The 17,251-nt window shown below is 39.3% G+C and overlaps 1 protein-coding gene across 3 annotated transcripts in view; it reads left to right on the top strand.

The window, feature by feature from the left end:
* Positions 1 to 17,251, top strand: part of SNCAIP (synuclein alpha interacting protein) — a 219,517-nt gene that overhangs the window by 94,433 nt on the left and 107,833 nt on the right. For all 3 annotated transcript variants that reach the window (XM_075836246.1, XM_075836229.1, XM_075836238.1), the window contains exons 3-4: positions 2,307 to 2,408; positions 12,647 to 12,719. In XM_075836246.1, the coding sequence (XP_075692361.1) occupies positions 2,352 to 2,408; positions 12,647 to 12,719 (130 nt within the window). In that variant the 5' untranslated portion in view covers positions 2,307 to 2,351. The remainder of the gene's footprint in view (positions 1 to 2,306; positions 2,409 to 12,646; positions 12,720 to 17,251) is intronic.

Genomic DNA, 17,251 nt, shown 5'->3' with positions numbered 1-17,251 from the left:
ATAGTGTTCGGGTGTGAATGCTACTGCTGCTTCCCTGTTGTTTCTCCACTATACAAGAAAACATTTTTTTTTTACTTTTCTCACTGTGATTCATTAGTTTAAAGTTGTTTGGACAAACCATCTGTCACACATCAGATGTTATTTGCTGGCTCCTGAAGTCATTTAACATTTCATAATCCTGACCTCTCTGCTGGAAATACTGACCCGAGCTACACGCACTTCATAGCTGTCAGAATAAGAACTCAGGTTCTTTGAAACCATATGCACTGGCATTTGATTTTGTGAAGAAAGTATGCCCAGCTGCAGCAGTTTATTCCCTTCGTAATAGATGGAAGTAATACTGTGTGCCGTTTATGTATTTCCACTCTATACCTAATCTGATATATCCATTATAGTCATCCTCTGAGAGTAGTTCATTGCTGCAATAGGACTGAGAATGCAAACTGATCTTTTTGTCGAATAGGTACATCTGTAACATTGAGTAAATGAACTGTTGTAATAGATTGCTTCTGACATATTGACGAGCTTGATGTGAGCTATGGCTTCCTTGTGATTTGGCTCATTACAACTGTTGTTTTGACAAGATGTTTTGCTTGGAGCACATGTGTACACAGAATAGCTAACTATATCAGTGCTTATGCTATATGTGCATTAGTTTACGCATCTCTGTAATACTTGGAAGCCAAGAAATCTTAGCTGCTGAATTATTATTTTTTTGCACTCTAACTTTTTATGCAAATGTAGGACACATGGCTGAAAAACAGGTTCTACTGATCTAATGTCCATAAAGCGCAGAAAATGCTTAGAGCCTTAGGTATAATATTATAGACAGAACAGAAGAATATTGCAAAAAAAATACATTGATGTCGATTTTTACACTCATTAATGAATAGACATGTTGTATATACTCCAAAGGCACAGATATGATATACATCATCTTCAGTAGTGGATTATAATACTTTGGGCCTCCTAGAGAAAATAATTCTGAGACCTCCCTACTCAGATATTCAGAACATCTGCATGTCCAGTTTTAATTGCATCATAAACTCTGCTGGAATGACTGCACACATGGGCCATGTACTCAAGGACGAATAGACTATTTGTGTATTAAACCCAAAAAGTAATAGATCCTGGTAACATATGATCTGCATTAAAGATAGGTAGGTTGTCCACTGATGAAACTCATAGACCCTTTTGTAGTAGCATTATTGTGTCAGAATGTGGGCCTATTGTAGTATCCTCTGGTCCACTGGTGGGTTAGTCCGAACTTGAGCACCTTAATGACCTCTGCAGCTCATGTGTTGATGACCTGAGCTGATCTGAATGTTTGCACAAGCCGCAGTTAGGGCTCATGCACATGGTTTGAGAAGGGGATACAGTACCTTATGGAGACACCATATGGGGGCACACATAGTGCTTACAGTTCCATAATACGGACTTGTAGGGACTCTTTGTGCTGCCGTAATGGGTCTGTGCATGTGGCAAAGCCATTTGCATGGACCCTTTAGGCCCTTTTACACGGGCCAATGATCTGGTAAACAAGCATTCATATGAACGCTTGCTCCCGATCATTACCCCTTGTAAACAGGGCAATGATAATCCGATGAACGAGCAAACGCTTGTTCATCGGCTGATCGTATCATTTATGCAGCACAAAATATTATCGTTATTGGCAGCAAATCCCCCTGTGTAAACAAGGAGATGTGCTGCCGACATAGAAATGGGGTAGTAACGATCGCTCGTCTCCATACATTACAGATCATAGCTCCTGTCTCGCTGATCGGCGCTCGTTTTTATTGGCGATATTGGCCAGGACCCCTACAATAAAAATAAGGCCATATTGCGTTCCATAACCAGCAGCTAGACTAGTAGATTCCAGGTAACCACAGTTTTTTTCCAAAAATAAAACTTTGGCATTATGCACAGATTCTCTACAGAAATCGTTTCATATTCTGATGGTCCATATGCAAGGTGTCAGAATTGTCTTCAGGACTTGGAGTGAAACTTGATGAGGTTGTTAAAATACTTAGCAATGTAATAGCTTTCTAACAAGTCTTTCATCTAACTGAACAACATTTCAGCTGTGTTATGCTCAATTAAGTTGTGCTGTAATTTGTTTTTAACAACCCAAAGAAAAACTATTTGGCTTGCACACAAATATAGATCCTTTTTCTCTCTTTGATGATACTATTAACACTCAGCAAGGGGTGGATTCATGCCGCTCTTATTACAATGCAGGCAATTTAAGAATGGAATCTTTTTTTAAAGTGCAGCTCCTTATGTGTCGATTTATTTTTCCGTAACAGGTCCAAGTAACTCCGTCTACATCTAAAAATGATCATTGACGTATAATGGAAGCTCCGGAGTACCTCGATTTAGATGAGATTGATTTCAGTGATGATATATCTGTAAGTAGATCTGTTTATATATTTAGCTTGTGTATTATATAGTTTGTGTAATGGAAAAAACACAATTGCATTAAATCTAAACCATCGTACCTTCCAGATGTTTTATATTGTAATATGCCTGTCACTTTTTACCTCTTTAGATTGTAAGCACTGATAAAGAACTTTTAGTTCCATTGTTTGTTATAGTATTGGCTGTTCTTCACTACTGTAGATGCCTCTTCCTATTGTAGTAGTTTTTATTTTTTGTTATAATGTGTCATCTGTGTTTGCAGTATTCCTCATTTTTAAAAGTTAGCTGTATTTTTTTTGTAGCCACCTTTTACTGCCCCTGTATTGCCCTGTGGAATAATTTACTGCTACTGATATAGAATGCGCCGAGCTAACAACAACATTACCATGTTAGTTGGCACAGTCACTGGGTGAGTGGAGCATTGTGCTTGCTGACAGTAAATATCCAGAGAATGGTGAACAAAAAGAAAACATTTTGTGAGCGGCAGGTCTGTGGGTAAAAAGATCTAGTAAAGGGGGATAATTGCCAGAATGGTTCAAGCTGGAACGCAATAGTAACTCAAAGAACCATGCGCAGCTGCGCTACCACAGTAAGGACAAAACTGTACAGATTGGAAAAAGTTGCATTCTGTTGCACAATGTAAATGGTAGGATCAAAATTTGGCGTACACCGCATAAATGCATGGATCCATCCTGCCTTGTGTCAGTGTTTCTGACTGGTGCAGATATAAGGAATGCATTCTTAGTAAAAATTGGGTCGATTTAGTAATACTTTCCTAAATTCAGACTAATTAGAAAGAGCCTGGATGCTCCAAATTTATCTCATTGGCTCATTCTGGGTGACAAATTTGGCACATCTTTAGATACTTATGTCTAACTTTATGCCACCTCTTGGTTGACTTACCTTGGACCACTTTCTTGCACCATAATTTTGGCGCATCTTAAGCTACTCCCTATTTCCAGCATAGCTACACCCTTGTCGGACGAGTCACAAACATCTGTTCTTTTTGACACATTTCATTGATAAATTTGCCTAAAATGATTACTGCCATAATGAAGGTGCAACTTCAGCCAGAATTCTGGTTCAACACGGTTTCATATGTTGCCTATTGAATCCCATTGTAAGACAGCTATGCTTTTTAATATACAAAAAAAAGGTATTCTGATTCATACTACCAAGAAATATGCCAAAAAGACACACTCTTGGCATACGCAGAGCCCTTGGAAGTCTATGAATACCTTCAGAGTACAAGTTGTTTCTAACATATATGCTGAACATACACCTCAAACATGGTTTGAACAAAACCTAGTGCCAATGAACTTCTGCCACAGTCTCCCTGTGTATTATTGTATGGATCAGAGTAGCTGACTGGCTGAAATTATGTGATATACAATGTGACTTAACAGATCTAGGTAATGCTTTCTTTTCAGCCACTCTGTTTGGCACTTTTGGTGGTTGTTTAGTGGGTGTAAATGTACCCACTACTATTATGCCTCATGCACACGACGAGTGTGTGCTGGCCGGGTCCCGTCCATGATCTGTGGAAAGATAGGACATGTCCTATCTTTCCACGGATCGGAAAGTCGAGTACGTTTTCATGGACCCGATTCACCGGCTAAAGTGAATGGGTCTGTGGAAACTATCGGGTGGCACTCGGATGCCGTGAAAAACTGCCTGAGTAGCACTCGGTCGTGTGCAACTGCACTTACGGTATCATATTGATGTTCTTATTCTAATAGGTTTTTCATAGTGACCGTTTTTTTTTTTTAATTTTTTTTTTTTAAATCTTGAGTTCTTGTTATTACTGTAAAAGGGAATCCTGACCCTTAATTCACCTCAACACTTTAAGTTTGGAAAATGTTCTCAAATTCTGCAGAATGTGTCTGCCACACATCTCTGGTAATCTAATGTAAACACGCTGGTGAATTTACCTGCTCAAGCATAAATAAGTGACTTTATTGGTGCCTTCCTGAAGCTGTGCAGATAGCCTTATACTAACTGAAGAAGGTCCAGACAGAGACTAAGCCTAAACCTAGAAGTGAATCCAAATGTGCTGCCAGTCTCTTTATCATGTTCCCAATTTACTTTGTATACACATGGTAGGATGTGCCCCAGGCTTTAAGCATACAGTATAATACTATATTCAGATTTTATTGTTATTTAGAAAAATTAATTTGCTATCGTATATTGCCTACATGAGCATCTATTCTTTGAGTCTGAACAGGTTGAGTGAGTGTACAAAATGGTCTTTACAATGACATGAAACTATAAAAAATATTTTATTTAGTTATATAAGATATACAAATTTATTTTTCTGTTTCTTTTGTTCTCCTTTATATCTTTAAAAATAGTAACTACACTTTCATCAAATTTTGATATGTCATAGAGACATATCAAAAGTTTGGATCGGTGGGGGTCCAGGTGCAGTGATCAGCGTTCCTCGTCAGGCTGAAGACGGCTTTCATAGAACATCTAGGTATGCCGTGTAAAGCTTGACAGGGCGCGCCGATCACAGCCGAAGGTGTAGGGCACTCAGCTAAGCACTTCTGTAACCTCGTTTCAGAAACGGTGGGGATCAGCACCTGGACCCCCACCGATCCAAACTTTTGATATGTCTTTATGACATATTAAAAGTTTGATTACTCTTAATCAAAGGTAGAAACACAATTTGATTGCTCCAGTGCATCGACAATAAAATATAAAATGCAACTTTGCAAATACTCTAGTCTTGAAAAAATATATATATATATATTTTGTGTCTACAGTTTCTATGCAGTCCTATGTTTCTCCATGAGTACAGATTATAACCAATCCTGTACTATCTGATCCTGCAGTCATAGGCCTCCTGCACACGGCCATAGCTGTGTGTACGGTCCGTGATCGCGGCACAGATGGGCTGCGGAGTGTTATCCGTGGCCCGTTCGCAATCATGGACCGTGCACACACAAGATGGGTATTCATTTAATGAGCTCAGACCGCAAATGCGGACCGTATAATGACATGTCCTATTTTTCTTGCGGTCCGGGTTCCGGCAGTGCTACTCCGTCCTAACACACCGAATGTAAGTTATTAAGAAACGGGACAGATGGAAGGCAGTACTAGTACAGCATAATACTAGGGTTTGTAAATACAGGGTTTGCTTATATAATGAAATAATGGAGATACATAGCTCTGCATAGGAACTGTAGACACCAAATGGTACGATATTAAAACTATTTGCAGTTGTTTCAAAGGTTTATATACCCTTTAAGATGACTTGGTTTCTTGGTATATTCATTCCAATGAATAATATGTTGTAATATTACCACAGGTTGTGCCAAATGACATACCTAGTTCTGCTATATATGTAGTGGTTATATGAAGTGTTTAGCCATATAAAATGGATAATGTTTCTTTTAGAAGAAAATAAATATTAGGGTAAACCTGAATGGTGAATGTTTACATTTTGCATTCAATTGCTGTGCATTTCTTGGCTTTGTTGGTCTCACAGCTGTAGAAGAGTTTTTATTGTTTGTGACTGCAATGTGTTTTTTTTTTATTAGTTATAAAGAACCATATTGATATATGGTTTTATAGTCAATGTATAAAATTGTTCCAAGAGGAAATAAATGAGCACACAGCATTCCGACTGAACATAAAATGTGCTGGTGAGAATATTGAGGCTAGGCTTTCTTTATAGGAGATTTTTTTGTGGTATATTGACCTTAACACTAAATGTTTCCCACAAAAATGTAGGCAGGAAAGCTGTTTTCTAATCTCTGAATGGTTTCCTTTTTCCTTCAATTGACACATCACTTTCTACGACTTCCTTTCTAAATACATTGTGGCTATTGTTCCCAGGGAGATGACTGGTTAAGCACATACTAGAATAAAACGTCTCTGCTCTGTAATGTTTTAACAGTTTTCAAGATGGGAGAGACACTTTGTAAAGTAAAGTTATTACTGCTATAACATTCTCACATAATCCCGGCCTTCATTTGTGTCTCATTATAATAGCACACTTGGAGCTGTTAACAATCAAGTTTGCTCAAATCAAGGGAAATACTTTTGGCATATGTTGCAGCGCATGCATGCACAGAAAATGCCCCCCCCCCCCCTCTATGGAACTTTCGTTCTCATGTCTAGATATAACAGGCTTCATTATAGCTGAGTTGAGTTAGCCATTTCTGAGAGAATACCCTGTTCATTCTGCCGCTGGGTATTTCTACAGACTCATGGCGTTGTACCAATGCAACATCTTCGGTGACACCCCCTTACTCAATTATGTGCATTCACATTCAATCCTCCTGTCTCAAGAGTATGCCCGCTGTTGGGGCCATTCAGGACTCGTGAAACGGGACAGGACTCCTGAGGCAGTGCCTAAACTACAGTACTGACACAAAAATATTTTTACCTAGGACTGCAGGTAAACCTACTGCCTTATTTCAGAAAGTTAGCATAGTGTCCAAATGATGGAAGCCTAGAGCTGTATAGGGATGGCTTAGTTCCTCATCTATGAATTAGTGTTGCTCCTATATCATCCCGGCTTAGAGATTTTTGGATAGTTGTATTGGCAGAGAACAAGCAATATAAAAACAAATGTTATATTCTATAATTTCCTCATCAGATGTTTAGGAAAATTCAAGTAACATTTAAGGGTAAACTTCATGATCATTTTATTTATCACACCTCGTGCCACTCAAGGCAATGAAAACCTTTTTCTAGTTGGAGTGTTGGCATCAAGGTTCCAATTACTTTCCCATTGGATATACAGTAGGCCTAACTTTAACACACTGTATGTTCATTTGTCGCGTAACTGTTTGGAATTTTGAGAGTTTCAGTGTGTGAACTAGTTTCTTATAAAAACTAAGTATGGAGACTGGACAAAAAGACAGCATATTGTTATAAAGAATCCTTGATGTATCACCTAGTGAACGGAAGGTTGCAGTGCCGGGAAATGCTATATCCACAGCTACTCGGTTACATAGTTACTGCACAGGCACACCAGCGGTTAGTGATATCATCAGATCATTTGCTGCTGGCAGACATTCTAGTAATATAAGCAATTCAAGGCCAAAATCCTAAAGTTCCCTAGCTGAACCTGAAAAAATATGCCTTACGGTTTTGATAAAAATTTCACGGCTTGTTTATTTATTTATTTTTCTTGACTTGGAATGATGAAGATGAAATCTGCAGGTCATCTGAAAGTTGTGTTCAATACTATTATGGAAAGTTTTCTAAAGTTAGGATAACAAGAAAATTGTACATCTTGTACATTGTACAATAAGCTGGCAAGGGGTAAGGACTAAGTGGACCGTAAATGCAGTTGGCATTGTCTGATTGGTTGCTACGTGAACTATGTTTCAGAGGGGAGATCAGAAAGCCACGATTCAAAATGTCTATATGATTTTTTTCGTTTGACTAGTTTAGCGACAGTATGTATATCATAGGTCAGAGGTTGGGTGTTCTCAAGTAAAAAGAAGACAATTTTACAGTTTACATATAGAATTAATCTACGTACAAATTTGAGCCTTTTTGTAGATACATTGCATTACTTATCTTTTTCTGATACTCTGATGCAGCCTGTTTTATAATCCAGTGCTGAGATCTCCCAGTATTGCTTGCTGGAACAATGGCTACATAGAGCTCGCTCTCATCATTTAGACTTCGATAGTCGACTATGATATTGATTCCGTCAAAACTACGGATCCCTTGCTCAACTGAGACAAACGGAAGCCATTGGCACTGCATCCGTCACCATTAAAATCAATGGTAATGAAACCCACGGTTTCCGTTTGTTTCAGTCAGGGTTCCGTTCTGACAAAAAGCTCCAACAGAACGTCAGAATAGAGCCCTGATGCATATGTGAACGAAGCCTTACATTCTTGGACTTATCAGCCTCAGGCTACATTCACACGTGCGTGTGACAGATTTACGCGCATAAATCTGTCCGTGTGCGTTGCGTTTTGCACCAGTGTGCTTTGCGTGTGGAATGTGTTTTTCACACACTTGCAAGCACTTCTTTTTTTTTTTTTTAAATGTAATTGATGCGTGAAACACTGACAGCACACGGATGTGCGTTCGTGTGCTGTCCATGGTTTTCACGCACAAATTGACTTAAATCGGTGGCTAGGTGCGTGAAAACACACCAATATAGGACATGCAGTGAGTTTCACTCAACGGACACTCGCTGTGTGAAAACTCACGCATGTGTGAATAGCTCCATTGAAATCAATGGGTCCGTGTGCTGTGCGTTGTTTCAACGCACAGCACATGGACGAGAATCATGCTCGTCTTAATGAGCCCTTAGGCTGAATTCACACTGCAGATGCAGTGTGGGCTTAGTGTATAAACCGGGAAAGCTCCCGGTGCATAAGTCAAATGTATTAATAGACAGAAACGTAGGCCAAAAAAGTGGCCTTTTGGCCCCCCGTCAGGCCGGTATATGACGATTTACCCTCTTTTCAGTGTGCTGCGCTTTTCGATACTGTGACTTTCTGAAAAAAAGGGAAACCACATGGTATAAGTTTTTTTACAATGGGAGCCTAAGGGTAAAGGACGCCACTGTATGCCTATAATGTGGCATCTGTTGTAGGCATACTTCGGGAAATACTCCCAATGTATACCTCCGACTTATACTACAAACGCAGTGTGAATAGATCCTTTCACAAGCCACTCTACAGTAAGAAAGACTATTCTCCGCTTTATTACTATAGTCATCTAGTCTATTAGAGATGTGTCTGTTGATAAGATGTCAATTTTTTAATAACAGGTAGTAGAACTGAAATAAGTCCTATTGAAAACTGAACACATCATAATATCATGGTTCTTCATGTAAAATGGCAAAGCACTGACTAAATAATTTCTGCTACATCTATATTACGTGGGTTCCCCAGGAAACATTGCTGTTACCTACAAGAACGTCAGAATCTGTCATCAAAGAGGGGGAGGGGAATTCTCCATTCGGAACCCCCTACCTTTATAAGACAGAATGGGATGCTACTATTTAAGAGCAGCTCCTACCTACTCAGACGAACCTGGCCCGTTAAAGCCTTTCATTTTCAGCCATTCATTACATGATTTGCCACTGCAGCGGAAATCTATGGCCAGATGATAACAGTTGATCTCCGGGAGTTAGAGAAGACCGGCCCATGGGGATCAGCTATTTGCTAGGTCAGATTGTATTTAAAAAGTGGTTTTCTTTCTGAGACAATACCTTTAACACCCTGACCGCAAGGGTTGATACATGTGCCGCTATATGGTACCTCCATGAGGTACCGCATTGCTTCTAGGAGAAAATATCTCAATAGAGCGTGCCACTATTTATTTTTTAACCAATTCCGTGAGAAAATCTCGTTGTGTTCTATGTGCTATCATATAAAATTGAAGCCATAACTGGATACAGTATGAGCCCAAAGAATTATATGGTCGCCATACTATGGATCCATACCACATGGAACCGTAATGCCATCATGTTTGTGTGGCCCTATATTAGTATGTAGCATGCTGCCTTGTAATCCAATAGTCATGTCTTCTGCTAGGGCCATGGTTGTGTTTTAGTAGAGCACTGCAGGTAAAAATCCAGCAAAATTATCCAACACATATTTTTAGATATTTTTAGACATCATAAACTTAAATCAAAAGATTTCAGCAAATGTCGGAAGAGGAAACAAACAAAATCCAACTAAATAAGCAATGGACAAAACAGAACAAAGAGATACTAATTCATGCTGACTCCAAAACGTACATATTAATAGCATCATCTGTAATGTGGTTAAGTATGTGGTTACTTTACACTGCTTTACTCTCTTTTATTTCGCTATGTAGTATAAATATTTTAGTTGTAAAACGTATGCATTGTTTCATTTGCTCTACTATTAATTTCCACATTTGTTTTTGATTGGTATCTTTGGGATGATATTTAAAAAAGGAGAAAACATTTCTAGCTCTGGCTTTCCAAACAGCGTGGTTGGTAGGGAATTTTAAATTGTGTCCATAATTGGCCTGCCGAATATTACTTAATGTTTATATAACAGCTGGGTGAGTGGAAATGTAGAGAAGCTGGACTTGTTGATGTTTCAGGACTGACAGCCACTTTTAAATTCCTAAGGTAAACTTAGTGACTACTTTGTGTGTTTTTAATTTGTGTCCCAAAGCGATGTAGGACCTTTAAGTTATACAGAGACTCGCCCTCCTCACTTGATCAGGAGAAAATATCACTCAGACTGTCAGTTTCCATACTAGACTTGATGTATTATCTGACATAGGATGCTATTTGCCCTTAAAATATGAAGAATTCAAATGGACACAAGATTTATAAATCAGCCACAGGGGGGGGGGGGATGCTAAGGGGGTATTTAGCACACTAATGAATGCTAAAGTCTCTACGATATACCGTTCATGTCTGATCAAGGCTGGACTAAAGGAAGGGCAAACAGGACAATTACACTGGAGCTGAACATTATCATTCAAAACGGTTTATTAACTTACAACATAATGTCAATGAAATATTAGGCAATCCTTTTGTTTAAATTACTAGCCGTGGCTTACAGACAGCACAGAGAACTTATCCTCAGCTCTATGTGGCTGGTGCTACCCACACTAGTTCTATCTTGACCCACATGAGTTTTCGTCTGTGCTATGATTGTAACAGGTTTGTATACTGCATTGTATGGCATGAGAAATAAGATGTAAAAACATACTACAATCATCATGATGTGAACAGGAGTTATTTATTTATTTTTTTAAAGTGGAGGGGTTCTCACCCAATGAGAGGGGCCCCCACCCAATATTTTGCCAAATTGCCTCAACCAACATTGATCTGGCCCCGTGTGGCCATTTTTATCTTACATTTTCAGCTTACATTGTACTGTGAAACTCTAGTAATCCAAAAGAATACTGAATAATTGAATCTTCCAGATAATAGAATGTTATAAATAGTACTTAAAGCGACCCTCCAGCCAAAAAAAGACAAAAAATTGACTGTACCTTGCAAATGCACTTGCAAACTTACCTGCTGCTGCCCCATTTCTGAATGTCCCGGCCTCTGTTCCTGCGTTTTGGTCCCCCCGCTTTCCGGTATCCAAAATGGCCACCGTTATCTCAGACTTTCCCTACAGATATCTTCTTTAAATGTCTGAGACATGCCACCACCCCTCCACTGACCTCCAATGGACCAGCGCTGATGATGTCATTTGAAGTGGTCCATCGGAGCACAGTGTAGAGGATGGGGGCGTGTCTCAGACTTTCAAAGAAGATCTCCATAGGAAGGTCTGAAACAGCAGTGGACATTTTGGATACTAGAAAGCGGGCGACGGGAATGGAGGCCGGATCATTTAGAAGGAGCGCAGCAGGTAAGTTGACTATACATATACATTTATTTATTTTTTAACTGGAGTCTCGCTTAAACTAAGACATCACCAATCATCTTGGGTGCATCTACAACATCTTCAAAAATATATGTTAACCATGAGTCTGAAACCACTTTTAAACCTACATCTCATGACTTACTATGAGACCATGAGAAAATTCAATTGGATGATTGTCTATTAATCCAGCACTATTTTTGCTAAAAGAAATAGTTGTACTTTAATACAGTAATTACTTTTAAAAAAATTATGCATTTATTGTGTGTTTATAAACAGGGACAGATAGAAAGACAATAAGTTGTTACTTTGTAATCATTACACAGATCTTCTTTATTGTTGTTCACTCATTACTTACAGCATATAGTTGGCTACACATATAAGTACAAAATCATACAAGGCAAAAAAAACAATCAATAATTGCAGGAGTTTTTATTTTTTTATTATTTCTGAGCAGGAAGAGGTTGAAATAGCCTATATTTATTTTGTACCGAAATACTGCTGAGTTATAGTTATCTCAGTCGCTCTGCATATGGTTTCGATGATATTGTTTTATTGCACTAACCTAATTTTTCTGAAATTATAGTATTTTGTATATACAGTGTCATGTATCTTAATGTAAACTTTGGGAGCAAAAATAACCAGGCACTGAGTTATGTTTAAAGAAGTTTGCTTCTAATTCCTGAGTCTCCCTTTTGTTACATAGTTTCCTAACTAGTTTAGCTCACACAATGTTTAATCTTAATGCGAGTTTGGATTGTTACAAATCCCATCTACCCACACAAAGTGCTGGAAATTGCATTTACAATTTGTTTTATAGCACAAATGTCGTTGTACCAACTTACATTGTTGATGATATTCCATGTTTTTATTATCTTACTCAGTATTCCATAACATCCCTGAAGACGATTCCAGAACTATGCCGAAGATGTGATGTCCAGAGCGATGATAGATCAGGTAAGATTGGAGTTTATGTAAAAGTCAATAAATTGTGTCTTTTCATATGTTGTTTGGTTACCCTTTTCTTTTCGCCGGTTCCCTAAGGATATGTTTACAGGTACCTGTTGTTCAGTAAAAATTCTTATACATCATAGCGACATATTCAGTGGCAGTCCGATTTATGGAAGGAAGGGACAGAAACACTCAACGTACTGTGCCTCTTCAGATTTGACTGGCTTTGCTCATTTTTCCTGGGACCACCACCGAACAAAACTTCTGACATGCCGCTAAGACACTAAGAAATTAAAGATTGCATAAACAATATTGATAGTTTATGCTGGACTCTAAGGCTGGGTTCACACTGAGTTTTTTGCAGGCAGAAAGTCTGGCTCAAAATTCAGTTTGGAATTTTGAGGCAGATTTTGCTCTGCCTGCACGGCGATTATCGCTGCATTTTTCGCGGCCATTGAGCGCCACGGGCAAAAAACACAGCGAAATACGCTTTCTCTGCCTCCATTGATATCAATGGGAGGTCAGAGGCGTAAACGCCCGAACATAGGGCATGTCCCTTCTATTTTCCACGAGCCGGTTTTTCCGCTCGCGGGGAAAAAACGCCTTCGCCTCCCATCGAAATCAATGGGAGACATTTTCGGCCGGTTTTTGGCGCATTTTCCAATGCGGTTTCCGCGTCAAAAAACTTGTCAAAAAACTCTGTGTGAACTCAAGACTTCCTCTTTAACATGGCAGTGAATCTGCAGAGAAAAAAAAACATAAATACAACAAGCAAACAACTTGTGATCCACAATCAGTTGATCAAGGAAGGAATAGTCCTCACAGATGGACCCAAGAGTCAGCTCAAGGCAGGAGCAGCCATGTTCTTTGGGATTTTCCCAAAAGTAGACAACCTGTTGTATACACATAGTTTGTCCTGGATGTGCTGTACCCCATTAATGTTTAACATTTTGGTCTTATTATGTTTTTTTTTATATCTAATTAATTTCAAATTATATGACAGGAGTTGGTTGTTCCTCTTGTCCTCTTACATTCCTTACCACCACCAGCATATTTATAGGCCTCTAGACAAAAAGCCTGGTTTGGAGTTTGTGACATATGTCAGGCATACTGTAGTCACAAATGTGGATCTAGCATGTGTTCACCACTTAGTTTAGAATGGCTTGTGATGTACAGATTTGAGCTACATAAGTATGTGTATTGACAATATAATAGTACATATAATACATTTTCCTTTACAAGTTAGCAATTTTAGAATTTTTCAGTTCACACCCGCTGTAAACTGCACCCACAGCCATTGGAATTACAGGCAGTTGTGCGAAGGAGATTGTTAACCTGAAGCATGGGTAAGTATTCAGATACCCCCAAGCACAGGCTATAATTGGAACTGAAGACAGAATGTAATCACCTGAAACACTCCTTTTAACATTGGACTCTACACAAGTGAAGGCAGTAAATTGAAGATATCAATGTCAGTATTACTCGCTCTCCCACCACACCACTCTTCTTGCCGAGTGTGCCGCTCAACTTTCACAGTTAGTCACCACGGAAAGGTATCCAATGAATAAAGAAAGGCCGCAGTCATTGATTGTCCATAATAGGCAGAAAAAACCTACACAATCGCTTGTGCTTTCTTCAAAATGTAGATCAGCCGAGGACATTTATAGGGGTAAGTATTTTGGCAGTGAGGGATGTACGTAGTTGTCATTTATGTATTGTGAATTATTATAGTTGGTGATATATTTTATATTTTGTTGTGTTTATTGAGAACAGGAGATGCAGATTTGTTTCTTTGTAGTATTAAATCAGTAAGTTTGATACTAGTATGCCAAAACAATGTATACATTAAACTGTAACTACTATGACATTTGTCCGACTAACAACGCAGTCATGAGATCACACAAAATCACAATCTTCTTTCAATGTAAGCACACAGTTTGGAATGTCAGTAATACATTGTAGTATTACGTAGTCCTTGAAATGGTTTATCTCCCTGATATTGAATTATTCTTTTTTGTTCCACTTCGGCTTTTTAGCAACTCAAAAACTTGAAAAGGGTTGTGCTGTTTAAAATACCCATTTTCGTATATTCTATTAGGGAATTTTGAGTTAATAAAGCCTGTGTCTCTTTGCCAGAGGGGAGAGCAGTTAACAAAGAGTGTATCTTGCTCTGGAGGACCTATCCTGCCCTGCATTACACAGACAACTCATTGATTTAAGTTTGTAATGCTTAATATTACCTGTGGTGGCGCTGCTTGGAAATTGAACACTTACTGCAAGACTTCGGCCGGAGGTGACAGGTGATCGCTGGGGTCCGAGCAGGGCGACACTTTGTAATCTGTAATCACTCCTTATTTGTAATCACTTCTGGCTATCTAGACAACTCTTTCTAGACAACAAGTCCCTTTAACAATTAAAGGGCTTGTACAATTTAAACAACTACTGTTCAGTGCTGTTTCCTGCAAGAATTAGTTTTTCTCAATCTGAAGTTATTGCCAGGAGAAGTGGCTACAAAGCTGCTGTACCGACACCTCTGAGAACTTGATCACAGCTCTGGCTTAAAGAGGCTCTATCACCAGATTATAAGTGCCCTATCTTGTACATAATGTGATCGGCGCTGTAATGTAGATTAGATGGACATCCTGAAAATACCGTATTTTTCGGACTATAAAACGCACCTGACCATAAAACGCACCCAGGTTTTAGACAACAGAAAATAGGAAAAAAAACATTTCTTAAAAAATAATTTATTCTATTTTTTTCATCGATTGAGCGGTGTGAGCTCTTATTTTTTGTGGGACGAGCTGTAGTTTTATTGGCACCATTTTTTGGTACATATGATTTTTTTGATCACTTTTCTTTTTATTTCATTTTTTAAGCGCTAAGGTGACCAAAAAACTATTTTGATGTTTTACATTTTTAAACTCACTGTGCGAGTTAAATAATTGTACATTGTAATAGATCGGACTTTTATGGACGCAGCGATACCAAATTATTTTATTTTTTACATTGTTCTTGGGGAAAAAGTTGTTTATTTTTTTGAATTTTGAATATATATATATATATATATATATTTTTTACACTCCTGAAAATGTATCTAACATATTTTTTTTTTTTACATATTTTATTAGTTCCCCTAGGGGACTTGAACCAGCGGCCACTTGGTTATATGTGGAGTTACTGAAACAGTGTAACTCGCTGAGCTATGCTGTTTACCTAACGCCCATAGTAGTGAACGGCACTTACAGAAGTAGTGTAGCATGCGAGCTACGCTGTTTCTGTAACTACTGTTCAGTTCTATGGGAGTTACGCATACGACCGCTGGGACCCCCAGCGATAAGGAGAACAGGGGACCGAAAGTCACCCAAAGCACTACATGAGAAGCCTGGACTTCCGGGTTCTGTGTCCGGCTTATCTGTTCCGCAGCTCCATAGAGATCAATGGAGAGCCGCTCGCGCATGCGCAGAAGAATTCCATTCATCTCTATGAAGCTGCCGGACACAGAACGCGGAAGTCACAGCCTCTCATGCAGCACTCTTGGTGACTTTCGGTACCCGTTTTTCTTATCGATCACACATGTATCCCCTATCCTGTGGATAAGGCATCCATGTGTTTTATGGCACAACCCCTTTAAACTGCTAGGAACAGCGAAATTGCTGTTCCTGGGCGTTAGAGTAGCGTGTCAGAAGCGTGAGCCCGCTCCATACATCACCCCCACCCCTGCTCCATGATGTGCCAGCACGTCACGGGTCAGGAAGGGGTTAAGTAATGAAGCGGTCATGGGGCCCGGCGATGCCGGGTCCCTTGACTGCGGACTATTAGATGCAGGGACTTTTTAGCAAGATTTATTCTTACTAAAAACTGCGTTTTAGGCCTTATTTACACGAGCGTTGTGCACCTCGGCTGTGAAAAATGACAGTTTTTCACGTCCGAGGTGCATCCGTGCTCGGCGCTGCGGGACGCGATGTCTCGCATCCCCCATAGCTGAAAGTCTATGGAGTGATGCGTGAAAAGATAGGACTTGTCCTATTTTCTCACGGACTCTTCACACGATCCGTTGAAACAACGGCTGTGTGAACGGCCACATTGAATTACCTAGGTCCGTGGGACGGCCGCTGTTTCAACGGCCGTCCCATGGACGTTTAACACGCTCACGTGAATTAGGCCTTATAGTCTGAAAAATACGGTAGTCCATCAATATGGTACGTGTCTGACCCCAGTAACCCCAAATAAGCAGAACAAAGATCTCTGGAGTGCCTCAGCCCCTTATTTTTAATCCAGACACAGCAGCACATGGGTACATTCGGCTTTGCCTACTAAGGTAACTCTGCCACGTTTAAAGAGGCTCTGTCACCAGATTTTGCAACCCCTATCTGCTATTGCAGCAGATAGGCGCTGCAATGTAGATTACAGTAACGTTTTTATTTTTTTTAAAACGAGCATTTTTGGCCAAGTTATGGCCATTTTCGTATTTATGCAAATGAGGCTTGCAAAAGTACAACTGGGCGTGTTGAAAAGTAAAAGTACAACTAGGCGTG

The sequence above is a fragment of the Rhinoderma darwinii genome, chromosome 1 (genome assembly GCF_050947455.1).
Source record: "Rhinoderma darwinii isolate aRhiDar2 chromosome 1, aRhiDar2.hap1, whole genome shotgun sequence".
Classification (NCBI taxonomy): Eukaryota; Metazoa; Chordata; class Amphibia; order Anura; family Rhinodermatidae; genus Rhinoderma; species Rhinoderma darwinii.
Note: the sequence above shows the minus strand (reverse complement) of the source record. Positions and strands in the feature narration are given on the sequence as shown.